Here is a 15,688-nt window from a genome sequence, read left to right as displayed (position 1 = left end):
TAAATTAAAAAATAATTTTATGCTATTAACCAACCTGGTCAGTCAGAGATTCCTCTCCTACTGCGTATAGGAAGACAGGTAACACTTTTTCCAATCCTTTGGAAAGAACTTCTCTGAACGCTCCTGAGTGAAGTCCATCAAAATCTGGAGGTACAAGAAGCTGAACATTGTCTTTAAAGAGAGGATGGCAGATTTCAATATCGACTATTGTAGAATAATCTGCCATGTCCTGAAACAAGAAATACATAGTGAGATTTGAGGTTCATATGAGTATAAAGATTAGTGTCTTCCAGGATGTCACAACATGAAGTCTGGTAAATCAGTACAGATGTTTTGGAGGAATGTACTACCTCCAACTTCAGGTTAGAAGATCTGACATACTACTGTCATCCCAGGAGACACTGATGTTCATGAATAACTGATGTGTAAAACAGTTAAGATTTTTATACATTAACTTCTACCAGTCATGCACTGCATTACTGAAACTGATCATGCACCTGATCCAGATGGGCAAGCTGTGCATTTTTTTAATATTAATATTGTGACGTGTTGCGCTATGGATGACGCCCCTCCCTCCCCGCCAGCCGTGACATGCCAAGCGGAGCCGAAGTGAGCCGAGTCTAGGCACGCTGGTTGCTAGGCAAAGTGAGTAAGAGGCCAGAAAGCTAAGAAAAGCCAGTCAACACCCCGCCTCTCCCCGCGGTGACGTAACACATGGCACCACTTCCTACTGTGACGAGGCACACAACGCCGCTGTTGACACGGGCAACAGGTAACAGCGAACGGAATAAAAGCTGGCTGAGCAGTAAGCATGAGTTAGTTGAAATGTAGCCGTCGTCGGAGACAACTAAAGTTAGTCAGCAGTGAACGAGTTCTCAAGGCAGCTGCCTACAAGTTGAGTTAAAACATAGCCGCTGCCAAAGTTAGATCTCAAGCCAGCAGCCTACAAGTTGAGTTTGAATCTAACAGCAGTGGCTGAAAGAAGAACCGGACATGTGTGTAATTGTGTAATTGAGAGTGTGTAATACAGAGAGACTTGTAGAGCTCCCGTACCATAAAAACGTGTACACTACTGAGAACAGTGTGAACAGATTATTGCGAATAGGGTTATAAAGTGTGAAACCCCACAACAGTGTAAGCAGATTATTGTGAATAGGGTTATAAAGTGTGAAAACCCACAACTATGTTATAAATAATTGTAGCCGATACTTGTAGGTTGTTATGTTATGTCGTGGGTGCATGGGGGCGTGGAGGTATCCCACCGCTGCCACCATTGTTATGGCGTGAAGGGGGCGTGGAGGTACCTCCACCGCTTCCGCCACTGTACCTCTCTTAAGCCGCCGCTACACCTCTCTTATGCCGTGGTGACAGAGGGCGTGGAAATATCCCACTCTGTCACCCTGTTTAGTATGCTGCCACCGTCTTGTTATTTTCAAGAAATCTAGTAAACTTATCATAGCTAGCGTCACTGTCCTGGCTTAACTCGTAATTCGCCGGAGCGTTGGGAGGTCCTGGAGTCGTCAAGGAAGAGGGTAACACTTAAGGAATTGCTAGGTTAAAGTAAACTCACACGCATGTCTATCCTATTCTATTTCTCTATGTCACTATATACATCTATATGCACTCTTACCGACGTTCGTCGGTTGTACTACACTGGATAATGAACCTGCAGTCATCATTGGTTCTACCTCCTGTCACCCTACTGGCGGGTATTCTACGCCTCGGTATCTCGAATGAACCTAGTCAATCTAGTTAGCCTATCTTTCCCTGTGGTTTACACTTAACATTTATCACTATCACACTTAAGGTTCATGGCTATATGAAGTTGGTTTCACTTACTTGAGATGAGGAAACAGATGCTCGCCATCACCAACCAGCGCACACTCACGGCCATCGCTCTCTCGGCGATAGCCTCCCCTGAACTCTAAGTTACGTAATATTAATCAAAAGTCTAAAGGCAAAAGGTTTTTTGATTAAGTCTTCTAGGGTTTATATAACCTCTCTTTGCTGATTCTTTGAGTTCCGGGTAGGTTGCCTGCCCATTCTGACGTGATTTTGGCCTCCCTCATTGGCTGCCCATCGAGAAGGGGTTGACTCTTTCGGGTCTACCGCCTCCTCTGACTCAGCGTTTTCCTCCTGCCATAGTGTTTATGACCCACTTCATATAGCTCCTTCCTCAATGTCAGCGCTATTACACTGCCGGGTTAGCATTCTAATGACTCAGGCATTCCCTGTTACAATTCTTTGTAGACCTAAGCTTCCTGGTTCGTTTCATCATGGCTATTTCTTAATCTTACAGTCTAGCTACTATTATTCCAATTTTACCCCAAAAAATTATATCTCCAAGTACTTGACCTTTGCGCCGTTACATGTTAAATAAACCAATTAACAATCCGAACGGCGTCTTCAGTAATCTAAACATCCCAGAGTTCAGATTTCATACAGGGATGTTCAATTTCAAGAAATTAAACAAGGTAGAATGTAAAGAGCAGTATTGTGTTGAAATCATAAATAGGGTAGCAGCTTTGGTAAAATTAGATGCTGAGGTGAATATTAATAGAGCTTGGGAAACTATTAGAAAGAACTTGAATACTGTTCTGATTATTATTCATTCTTGTGCAACTCAATCCAAAGAATACCAAATTTTCAATCTAAGAGAGTCTAGGTTATTATGAATTGAAGAAGCATAAGCAATGGTTTGACAAAGGATGCTCAAAATTATTAAATCAAAGAAAACAAGTCAAACTGCAGTGGTTACAGGATCGAAGCAAAATAAATAGCAATAATTTGAACATAAGATGTGAAGCCAGCAGGTGTTTCAGGAATAAAATGAGGGAATATCTGAAAGACAAAACTGATAAGCTTGCAATGAACAGTAAGAGCAAGAACATTACAGACCTCCGTAGGGGAATAAATGAATTTAAGAGGGGTTATCAACCCAGAAGTAACTTAGTGAAGGATGAGAACGGTGATCTGCTTGCAGATTCCCACATTCTGAATATGTGGAAGAACTACTCTCTCAGTTATTGAATGTATATAGGGTCAGTGATGTTAGGCAGATAGAAATACACACAGCTGAGCCGTTTACTGCCTGATGCTTGTCCTACTGAGGTTGAAATTGCTACTGAAATTTTAAAAGGTATAAATCACCAGGTTGTGATCAAATTCCAGCAGAACTGATGCAAGCACGAGGTGAAATATTAAGGTGTGAGAACCATATGCTCATTAATTTTATTTAGAATAAGGAAGACTTGCTTGATAAGTGGAAGATGTTCATTATTATATCAGTTCACAAGGGTGATAAAACTGACTGTAGTAATTATTGTGGGATATCAATGCTATGAGCTTCATACAATATTTTATCCAACATCCTTCTCTCAAGGTTAAGTTCATACAGTGACAAAATTATTGGGGATCATCAGCATGGGTTTCAACATAACAGATCAACTATTGATCAGATTTTTTGCACTCATCAAATACTGGAGAAAAAATAACTTGTACTCTTCTTGAAGTATAATTAGAATGATCAAGTCAAGCCAAGGGAAAGCCAGAAGGAAAGAGACCACTGGGAAGACCAAGATGTAGGCAGGTGGATAATATTAAAACAAATCTTACAGAAATGGGATGGGGTGGTATGGACTGGATTGAGCTGGCCCAGAATAAGGACCAGTGGAGGGCTTGTGTGAACATGGTAATGAACCTTTCATTTCCATAAAATTTTGGGAATTTCCTGAGTAGCTTCACAGCTGGTGGATTCACAAGATGGTCTCAGTTCCATGAAGGAAGTTTGTTAGATACCCTAGAGTTAAAAATCTGGCCATTAAGTTCTTTGTGTCATGGGATTTGAAATACCCTATTTGCAGACCTTGAATTGTTCCCCCCTCCCCCTCATGAAAATCCAAAGCCAAGTTATTAGTACTTGGGAGATTTAAAACCTCTGATTCTCAGGGGCTAAATGATAGCGACAGCAGAACATGAGCAAACACTGAAGTGATGCTGAAGGACAAATTCTTTTACAATATATGCATGACATTATTGCCACTAATAAACTAATTCAACAGGAAACAACAAAAAATGAATGTATTAAGAACATGCAGACAAATGACATCCACTCCTATTGCAATGTTTAACAAACAATTGTAAAAAATTTATGTCATGAACATGAGAGAAATGTATCTGAATCAAACATTTAATCAAGACCACTGGAAGGTATACATGAGTGACACAATTTCAGTGAAAAATTACAAAGCTGAAGATAATGCTTGGAGATAACGCCATGTAGTCTGTTGAGAATCAACTGATGTTTCAGTGGAACACATCGCCTCCATCTTCAGGGTCAAATAAGCTGAGCAAGATACCAGCATTAAAACAGGTACCAAGCCAAGTAACTGGCTGGCCAGAAGTTTCAGCTTATATAGGAAACAGAATGAAAATGTAAGAGTGGATCACCATACATTAAAATGAAACCATTAGGCTCTCACCTGACCACCGAGTGAGCAATAGGAGACAAGAACAAGAGTTCAGGATGGCCCCAAAAAGGGGCAGCTTTGCTGGTCTAGGAAAGATAAGGAAAAGTGTAAGGGTGTGTTGGGCATGGAACTGACATGTCAGGGACAGAGATCAAGTGAGTTGCAGGCATGTGGTGGGAGATGAAGGAACAGAGGTAGTGGAAGGAAGCTGATAATCTGGGTGGAGCCTAATGAGTGCCCTCAGAGGGCATATTTTGCGCCCTGATAAGGGGAGTGTGCATAGACCTGCATGGCCACGAAGAGAACCCAGGTCTGCCATCATGTGACCAAGGCTCCGTATGATCTTTCAAGGAGAAGATGAGAGGTTTCCATGACTTGCTCAGACAGAAGCCATTCTCTCTGCTCATATTGTTGGGATGGAATTCAATGTAATTCACCTCCCTGGCGATGTGATAACTGTATCTGCGTTTGGTGGAGAGGATGGTGGATGGTGGTGTGGTGTGGTGTGGCTGAATACGGTGACCCAAGTTGATACTGTGCTCTGCCCCAGCTGACTTGTCTAGATGTTCTAGATGGATATATCACTGGCGCTCCTAAAACCTGGTGTCAATCAAACAGCCCATCTGCCCAACGTAGACCTGACCGCACTCACAGGGGATATTGTATACTCTCGGTGTCTTCAGTCCCAGGTCGTCCTTGACCAACTGAAGGAAGCTAGATATTTTCCTGGGATGGAAGTCCACAGACTTGATGCTGTGCCGAGACAGCAACCTGCTGATGTGGTTGAATATCGACCCACCATAAGTCAGGAAAGTGACTGAATCTGGCTTTTCATAAGGTTAGGCAGTCCTCAGGGGAGAGCTGAGAACCCTGCAAATCTGTCAATAGGCATAGCTGTTCTACCTGAAAATGTCTCCCAGAAACACCAACTCTGCATGAAGGCTGTCTTGATCACACAGAGCTCCAGCACTGTAGACCAGTGCTGAAAGCATGACAAGCTCACTGGATGGGTGGTGATAATAGCTAGAGTTTAGGAAGGGTGTGGTATGGGTAGGTTTATGATACACTTTATGGCCCAGAAAGCCAATATCTATGTCAATGGAGGGAAGGTGGCCATCTCTTTCCATCTCCATGACTCACTCACTTGACCTCTCCCCCTTACAAGTTAGTTCTTACCAGGGCACAAAATTTGCCCTCTCAAGGCACTCACCAGCTTCCACCCTGATTACCAGCTACCTTCTGCTACCTCTGCTCCCTGCTCTGCCCTGCCTGCAACTCACTCACTTGACCTCTCTCCCTTACATGTCAGTTTCCTGTCCAACACACCCTTACACTTCTTCCTAGACCAGCAAAGCTACCACTTTTTTGGGCCATTCTGAACTCCTGCTCGTCTCCTATTGTTTCATATGGTCAGGTGAAAGTCCAGAGGTATCATTCTATCCTAAGGCAAGCCAATGGGAACTGAGATCCACTTTTCCATTTCCCTCCTGTTTCCTATATAAGCTGAAACTTCTGGCCAGCCAATTACTCGGCTTGTCATCTGCTTTTATGCTGCTATCTTGCTCAGCTTATTCAACCCTGAAAATGGAGGCACTACGTTCCTCTGAAACTGTGGATAGTTTTCAACTAACTACATAGTATTATATCCTCATATCCACCACTGTGAGAACCTCAAATCCTATACAATTACAAAGTTATACTGACATGGAGAATGAATTATTCAAAGCCTGTTTCATTAAAAACGAAACATGACTACCCTTTCACTCAAATATGACAGCCATTTACCTTCTCTTCAGCTTCTGATCTCTTTAAATCTTCCTCAGATACAACTGTCCATGCTTTATCATGTGAATGGAGATCTTCTACAACTTCAAAATCTGAGCTCAGTGTTACAGCAACGTGACTGGAGAGGCCATATAGAAACCGAACCCATCTCCATGAGCTTCCACCAGGTGGAAGAATGGCTTCCCCAAGCAGAGTATTAACCAGATCAGCTTTAGCTTGGCAGTTCTGTCCAAGTACAACAAGTGCTGGATGACATTCCAGAATGGAACCAAGCCTCTGAAGAACAGTTGGAGTCAACACTTGAGCTTTCAGGTCTTCTATAACGAAAAAGAACACGTAATTTTCATCACCAGATAATTCCCTTACAGGATACAAAATTTTTCTGTTTATGCTTTTCCTCCATTATGATGGTGTCTTTAACTTCCCTGTACAAAACGTCTGAGAATACACCATACTTTCTTACAGAAGAAAGTCCTGTGTTCAACAGCATCTATGGCATAGCAATTTTGGTTCTGCCTGGGTTGAGAGTATAATTTAGTAACTTTCTGATGATGATGTGGTAACAGTTTATATCACCATCTGACGATACTGCAATTGCATTCGTTTCAGACACACCAGCTGATACATGAAACCATACCTGACTATTTCAACTTATATCCACAAGTTCCTGACTCAGCATCAACACTGAGCAGGTAAAGTATCAGTAACACTCCAGACTTGTATCTGGGAGGTAAGAGATTCAAACTCATCTAGAACACTGGCCACCCTGACTGAGATTTATCTTGCTTTCCTTCAGTTCCACCATGAAAATGCCAAAATATTACCTCAATCAGGTCTTGAATGTACTTCTTTCCAAATCATTTCCAATTCTTCAAATATCTTGCCATTCAACATTACATATTCTAGATATGGACAGAAACATAAAATAACCCACAAACAACATTGTCAGTGGAGCCAATCAAATGTTCTGATTTAATTTGAAAGCTGACATGGTGGTATGCCCCATCTAGCAAATGGAAGTCTGGAGATATCTGAACTCTCTGACACTTACGTTTACTTGACACCTGTCTTAAGTAGGCGACACAGACTTCTATCGAAGGTAACCTTACTATTTGGGGGGGACAAACTATTTTTGTCTTTCATACTCATTATAAACAGTCAAAAATTTCAAAACTAGAACTATATTTTCAATAACAATTTCAGAGAAAAGTCTAGCAACTGCAAACATTATCTCAAGACAGTGAGCATTCACATACATACATGGATGCATCTCACACTAAGAGCACCATATTAAAAACTAGAATACAGTATGTCCCTGACTTACACAGATTCAAGTTGCAGTTTCAGAACTTTGATTTCAACGGTCAACAGTAAAAGATATATAGGGTTTATATATTATAATACAGTGTAATATGGTGTGTTATATTTTTATTGTACATCCTTTTTTAGCTTTAACTATACACTGAAATGACCATATGTATAAAAAAATCATATTTAAGCATTTCTGGACTTAATTCAGTTTTGAACTAAGACAGAAACCTTTGGAATGAATTAACCATGCAAATTAGAGATTTATTGTACATGTGAAAGCAATTACAAGCACATCATTAAAATATCTACTTACCACCTGGAAAGATACATGCTGTAGTAATTTCTTCCAGAGATTTCTGTGTCTCTCGCAGTATTCGTCGCAGATGATAACAATTTTTCAGAAATGTATGAAATTCTTGAGGAAGTTTGCTCACCATTCTTAGGAGCAGCACTCTGCAATTTAACATGTGAAATCTCTGTAACTGTGACCATTATATGTTGTCATAGAACTTGGAACTCTGCCTCATGCAAGCAAACCTGAAACAGGTTTGCAGAATATTATCATTCAACCATTCTAGCAAAGAGCAAAAAACTTCCTGCCTGCCAACATTTTCTGCATGTGTTTAGATCCACAACATAATCAACAAGCCCACAGGCCAAGAAATCAGAAACAAAACCCACCAAAATCAGAGCAGATGCCAGAAATTGTCCCTGTTGTTATGCATGCATTCCTTGAAACTCTGTTAAAAACATTCACATATTTTGTTCCTTTCTGGAAACAGAACAAACTTGAAATTTTAAACTAGTCTCTTGCACAAAGTGTCAAAGGGATTTTTGAGGGGAGTGTTCAAGCTTATCATCAATTTCATCCAATTTCTGTTCAGTGAACAGTGATTTGGTTATTTTCTGTTCAACAACAACCCTGACTGTCAGTTTCTTTAATTATATGAACAGACTTTTCTATTCAGTACTGTAACACCCTGAAATTTATGCTTGAATTTTCTTCTTACTATACTTACTGAGCAACTTTCCACATAGGTATTCTAGACAAACATTCAGTGCTCCAATATGTAATTCACATGTGGCACTTTGATGCAGCAAATAACTGCTTATTGCACAGATTAAATACACTAGCATTAGCAACATGAGGCTCTGGTTTTATGAGTGACCTAACACATAACATGTAAGTTCACTTCATGCTAGCTGTTCAATTTATTGGGGTGATACTGAAGATAAACTGAAATGTGCATATGTCTTAATCTGTCGGCCACACCACAGCCTGAATGTGCAGAAACCACTTGATGTAAGTAGCACATGGGACTTCTGCATCACCAGGCTGTCAACCTCCCTGTTGTATAACATATGAAAATCTTATATAAAATGTAAATACCCTATAACAGTCAAGCTGATAGCAGTATGCACTATTATTTTAAATGAGCTCGGTAAAGTTAATTTTTGTTTCAGATCTTTTCACTTGATAACATCTCCACTGATCCTCTGCTGACACCTACATTTCATTGCATTTTCACAAAGCATGTTTTTATTGCAGATGAGTCAAGCTTTAACAGATGAGTGCTCTGTGGTTACAGTCAAAACAGGAGGGAGTTCATGGACAGCAGCAACTATGGCTTGCACTGGGACATAAGAGAATGTGATTTATTCAACTCACATTCTTTCTTTAGTCTTTATACATTGTTTTTCTTGCCCTGGTTGTTGGTTGTGTACATTCAAATGTATCTGTTATTACAGTACATTAGTTTTATTCATACCTTGTCCTTCATTGTTTGTAAGTATTGCAGCTAATAGGCTAAAAGTTGTCCAAATGCCTACAAGCCAAATCTTCAATAGAATGAACATTACGTTAAGATGGTTTCATCCTCCCCATCCACTTACATCATCTACCTTGACTAAAAGTGCTTTATTACATTGAGGAGTCCTAAAATAAAAACATGAAATTCAGAACACACAGACTTAATTAACATAAAGAGCAACTCATCACAAGAGCTGCAGCACTCTCATCAATGGTATGGCTTGGAAAATATTTGCTACTGCATATGTCACACAGGAAGGAGATGCACTCCTGCAGAGGTACTGAATAATGATTTGCCTGAGCTTAAAACACCTGTCCATAAAGGAAAATCATATTTTGCTATACTTTGAATACCTTGAGTGAGTCACAGGAGCTTCAGTGCATGAAAAGATGTACAGAATGTGGCAGCGATGTGATTGTTTTTAGACTGCTGTTGAGAAGGGAGTGGGTTGAACAAAATGAAAACAATTTCACAGGGACAGAAATAGTACAATGCAATTTATTAGATAATAATCAGTCTTAAAAATAACAATCTGTAAATGGCCCCCATGGCATGTGACATATTTTTAAAACCTTGATCAAAAATCCTCCTACCTTTGAAATGTTATATCAATTGTTTTAATTTTGTCAGAGACATTTTCTTTAAATTCCGAGATTGTGCAAGGTCTGCTGACATAATCTTATGATCTTAAATATCCTCCCAAAGCAGAAGTCAGGCACTGTCGGGTCAAGAGACCTACATGGCCAGGCAATGTGATAAAATGTAAAATCAAGTGCCCAGAAAATGGCTGTCAAACAGTTCGTTCATTTTTTAGCTCTATGCACAATGGTACCACCCTGTTGGAACCAAACATCAACCACTTCCAACATTTCAAACATTATTAGCTATTGCTCCAGGGTTACAGTCAGTGAGTGGTTACCTTCTTCAATAATGTCTACTCTGATAACTGCAAAGGGAGACACACCACAAAAAACTGTAACCTTTGCATTGTGTAGCCATTTTTTACAAACCTGTGTGGGGTCATTCATCCCTTCAATATCAGAAATTCTAATATTATATTTAAGCATCCTGTTACACTCACACAATATATATGAGACAAACTCCGTCTTGAGTGCAACAATTTAATTGTAGTTCTTTCTTCTTCCCTTCCTCCACACTACATGTTTCGGCCCCAAATGGCCATCATCAGGTGTGTATTCTTACGTAGCTGCTACACTGCCTGTAGTTTAAAATTTTAAAATCACCAGTCTTTCCAATTGTATGTATGTATAAAATCTTTGTTAACCTATACACGTCAATTTGATTTCTAATTTTGATTTTAGAAATCAAATTGACGGGTGTAGGTTAACAAAGATTTTATACATACATACAATTGGAAAGACTGGTGATTTTAAAATTTTAAACTACAGGCAGTGTAGCAGCTACGTAAGAATACACACCTGATGATGGCCATTTGGGGCCGAAACATGTAACGTGGAGGAAGGGAAGAAGAAAGAACTACAATTAAATTGTTGCATTTAAGACAGAGTTTGTCTCATATATATCAGAAATTCTGTTTACTGACATAGCAAGAGAGATGAAAGCGTGCTTCATCGGAAATAATTTGTAAAGAATATCTGGACATGTATTCAAGACACTGAACAACACATGCAGAAAGCCACCTATGCAATTTTGTGTGTCTTGCAGTTCTTGCACAATCTGAATCTTGTACTGATAAAATTTGAGGCTATCATGTGGAATGTGGTAAAAACCTTTGTCTGAAAGGCTTCGAGCAGCTAAGTGATGTCCAGCACAATAAGCTGGTCACTGCTTCCCTAACCCTGCCAACATTCTCCAGCATGCAGACTGACTGTTAGCTACTGACAAACAATCACAAACGCTGTCAGTATTCTGAAAATTTCCACTCACTTTACAATACTGTTAGAGGAAGAAATTCTACAAGGCTTATCAACACAAAACTCACATGTAAAGTCCTTTGGACCTGTGCTACTGACTTAAGGTAAGGTAATAGTGTTTAATTAATTAAGCACCATGCCATGAAGACATAATGGGAGTGGAGATATACAATGCTCCATCACTCTTGACCTCAGCACTAGCTGGAGGTGACTGGTGAGCTTCACGTCCATACTGCTTTAGCCCAAGGAATAGAGACCCTGGTACCCATTCGATAAGAGACTTGGTGGACCCCAGACCCAATCTGGCTGCTGTGGAGAGAAGAGAAAACTTACCTCTGTTTGGAATCAAACACTGCCCATCTGGCCAATAACCTATCACTGCACTGAATGAGCTATCCCTGACTTACAGTCAACAAACAAGCAGCTGCACAGATTGGAGAATAATACTCCCCCTTCCACTTCATTCAGTCAGCTACAGTAGCACTTTGAAAACCACCACAGTCCACTGCCTCACCCTGTATAATTAACATATGATCAAAATCCAGTTCAGTGTCAAGTACAACACTGAGATACACTGTCCAAATCACTATTTGTTTAATTAAAAATCACACAATCGGTCTTATAAATAAAAGAAATAATGCTGGTAAACATTTGCAATCTTGTATAGCAGAGGTTATCAAACTATGGCCCAAAGGCTGGATGCAACCCACAGGCCACATGCAGTCCACAGAACCTCTTCATATAGCCCCACTAACTTATCAGTAAGTAATTTACAGCTAAGGCTGCTCCTTGGGAATGTCAATTGGAGCAAACATCCCAGGATGCACAATTCCATACCACAGTACTTGTTTAGTTTTATAGTTTCAAACCATTTTATTTTGTTGAGCAATGAGTTCATTACTTGGTAGTACTGCAGAACTTGGCTGTCAACAATAGTTACTAAAAACAGGTGGCTACAATCCCTCAATCTTTAGTCACCCACCTCAGAGAAGTGTGTGACGCTTTGTAACAATCAACAAATATTATTAATTATCCTACATTGTGCTACCCTGTTTGGGGAGGGGGATTCCACTTACCACTTCTTCAACAGATTTGTCATACTTAGTGCTGACATTAACTTTCAAAGTTTTTGCCAGTACATGTGTAACCTCGATATATACATGCGAACAGCCTTTCTCACACGTGAAACAAAGCAAATCAATATTCTGTTCACCAATCATCAATGTACACTTATGTGACATGAAATCTTACATTCCAAATTGGAACTAAATTTATAAATTTATAAGTTGTCACAATCTGAAAACCATCACTTATATTAATATACCACAATATCCAATTCATGATATGCTGGTGTGAAATAAATGAATCCACTTTTAACTGCAAATGATGCATATCAAAATATTAATTCTTTCTATGATACAAAAACACTTGATATAAATTGGGCAGACTCATTCTGTGAGCAGGATACACTTATACACACATTAATGCTCTATAGAGAAGTTCCAGAACTAAAGGTAATTGTCCATGTGAACAAGCATATTCACACTACACTCAAAATCTACAAGCAAGGCAAATACACTAAATACTACATGACTTAATAAACAAAGTATGCATACAGAGATAACAATGTAAGGGTTTATAATTAAATTCTTAAGTACACCTGTTATTCAATCCCCAAAATTCTACAGAGAAGGAAATGCATGTCAAAAGGAATTACTTTAAGGATACTTGAAATTACCTTCTATTCACAGTGGGTATTTAATTATACCAAGCTGCAGGTCAAAAGCAATTATTTAAGATCCTAGCTCTGTCAGTATAGTAATGAGCTATGGGCTTGTGCCAAGGTCAAGAAAGATGGCTCTATACCGCCACTCCCCCATATGTCTTTATGGCATCGTGCTTAATTAACTAAGCACACGGACAACTTTATCTTTAATTAACTTGTATTTGAAGACGAGTACTTAAGTTCAAGGGGCAGCTTACTACACACTTTCATCCTTCCATTTTTGTTGTCCATAAAGGTTAGCTAATGATCTGTGTAAATGAAGTTTATATCTCGTGTTACCTTTATATACCACAGAGTCTGTCAGCAACATTTCTATGTTGCAAATTATATTATTGGTGCCAATGTGTACTCACTGGCTAAAGGGAGTATGTGGAGTTTCATTAGGTCTGATTTTCAGAATCCTCAGCAGAGGGAGCACAAATATAATCATCTGAAGTGACCACTGTCACGATAAAGTGATACTGTTTTACGGTGACGACAAAACTTTCTCCACGGTCAGGAAAACCACTTTCTTCTGAAAATGCCAATATGTAGCAACTTGGTAACATCAGTAACTAACTACATACTTCAAATCTAATTATAATATAACCAACATCTGAGACGAATTCCATACAATCTACTATGTGATAACTATTAAATAAATTTAAACAATTCAACTCTGACAACACTCACAATACTCTCCTACTCCCGCCTACTTTCAGGAGCTTATATGTCAATGACCAATGACTGTATTGAAATCTATGTGTACTTCTCGTCGCGCTTTGCAACCACACATGCCAACATTATAAATTCGAAAATTAAGCACAATCTACATGCAGCCAACTACATAGAAGTTGATTTTATCCGTTGGTGACGTCAACTGCTACACCGGCATTCTCTTGGATGATAGCGTGTAATGTTTAAAGGTTAAGGAGAGATGGCGCTGGGTAACGGAGGGATGACAGCTATGATAGAAAAAGATGCTTAAAAAATGTGCTACACAAGGCGGATGGGCATTGCCTAGGCCTTTTCTTTTGTATTTACAATTACTTTTTCCCACAATAAGAAAATACATAGATCAGTGAACAAGATGATTGGTTCAAGATGAATAAGATTGGTTTTTTACATGACTGTGACAGAGGAGATACAAGGTACTGAGATTCTGGTTGGAAACCTCGTAGGAAAAGACCCAATGCAAAATTTACTCATAGAGGAGAAGACAAAATGGATGTTGGAAGACTAGGTTTTCAGTTTGAGAACTAAGGTGAAATTGCTATCGATGGGAGCCAGTGATTAGCTCGTGTTACCAAACCTGGGGTTCCACAGTAACAGAATTCCTTCGTAGATGGAGCAATTGCTAGATCAAGGAACATGATAACTGTAATCTGTTTGTCAGAAATATGTTCGCAGCATAGGACAAGGCGAAGCCAGACATAAAAATTATTAGAGGCATAAACTTGGCGGTGGTCAAGCTTAAGACCATTCAAGTCTGTGATGAATTCTTTAGTAACAAATATGCTTAGAAATAATGATAATAACATAAACAATTTTAATATTGCATAATTTTATGTATAGTGATGTAAGACTGTAAATTTAACACATGTTTCTTTTTATACAGGTGATGAATTCTTTAGTAACAAATTTGCCTAGAAATAAGGATAATAGCATAAACAATTGTAATATTGCATAATTTTATGTATAGTGATGTAAAACTGTTTTTTTGATATAAATTTAACACGTTTTTTTATCTATTTTAATGATTATAAACTGTACATATGTATTTATATTTGTATTGTACTATATTAATTATGTGACTGTTTCTATATCTATGTATATGGATTTATGGAATATACAATAAATGAATGAATGAATGAAAAGTGACTAAGCTCCATTGTATCATAAGATGAGTAAGACAGAAATCCTCTGCTATGCAAAGCCTGGACTGAGGGAATATAGTGAACAAGGAACAACTGTATATAGTGCACAAGGAGGAATTTTGAATAACACGCTATATGTGTGATATGTACTCGTACACCTGACCAAGGCGAAACCTATTCATAACAGTCAAACCCACTCTCTCATCAGAGAGGAAGTTACATAAGGACTATGACCACAAGAGTTCGACTGAAGAAATCTCTGGTCGTAATCCTCAAGGGGCTTGGCTCCAAGAGGAACTGATTGGCGGTAAACAGCCAGTCGTAAAATAACTTTGACCCTGATTTTTACTCTCTGAGAAATAAAGACCTCTAACCGATCTGTGAGACACTCGTATATGAAGGCAGTTTGAATTAAGATCATAAAGGTCGAGAAAGAGGAATGGATGAACGGGCAAGTGGTTCGTACGAATCTGTAGGCCTAAAAACTAAACTAAACTCCTTGGCCTGTAGTCCGCAAGCGAACTATACCGACCGAGCGACCGATCCGCAGGCCTACTGCAGCCATATAATGTTTGTTCCCAGATAATATTTTGTTGAGCACTGAAACCAACCGAATGGAAAACGTGTCCATTCTCATGCCGAGACAATATTATTGCATCCAATCATGGGCCACATGCATGGACGAATGATTCAGGCCTATTGATGTAAGCAAAATAAACTCATTAACGCATGCTGTAGAGATAATGAAACGTCGCATGAGATCTGAGTATGAATT

At 39.2% G+C, this 15,688-nt stretch overlaps 1 protein-coding gene across 13 annotated transcripts in view; it reads right to left on the bottom strand.

The window, feature by feature from the left end:
- Positions 1-13,815, bottom strand: part of LOC111868118 (dual serine/threonine and tyrosine protein kinase) — a 79,547-nt gene extending 65,732 nt beyond the window's left edge. For 7 of the 13 annotated variants that reach the window (XR_002843465.2, XM_023858520.2, XM_023858605.2 and 4 more), the window contains exons 1-5: positions 13,411-13,723; positions 9,335-9,501; positions 7,879-8,102; positions 6,255-6,571; positions 35-229 (exon numbers count right to left, since the gene is read on the bottom strand). Coding sequence is in view for 12 of the 13 variants with exons in the window: in XM_023858520.2 (XP_023714288.1) it covers positions 35-229; positions 6,255-6,571; positions 7,879-8,032 (666 nt within the window). In the remaining variant the exon portion in view is untranslated. The other 6 variants (XM_023858529.2, XM_023858537.2, XM_023858544.2 and 3 more) reach the window with 6 other exon arrangements.
- Between the last annotated feature and the right edge of the window lie 1,873 nt (positions 13,816-15,688).

The sequence above is a fragment of the Cryptotermes secundus genome, unplaced genomic scaffold, assembly GCF_002891405.2.
Source record: "Cryptotermes secundus unplaced genomic scaffold, Csec_1.0 scaffold166, whole genome shotgun sequence".
Lineage (NCBI taxonomy): Eukaryota > Metazoa > Arthropoda > Insecta > Blattodea > Kalotermitidae > Cryptotermes > Cryptotermes secundus.
Note: the sequence above shows the minus strand (reverse complement) of the source record. Positions and strands in the feature narration are given on the sequence as shown.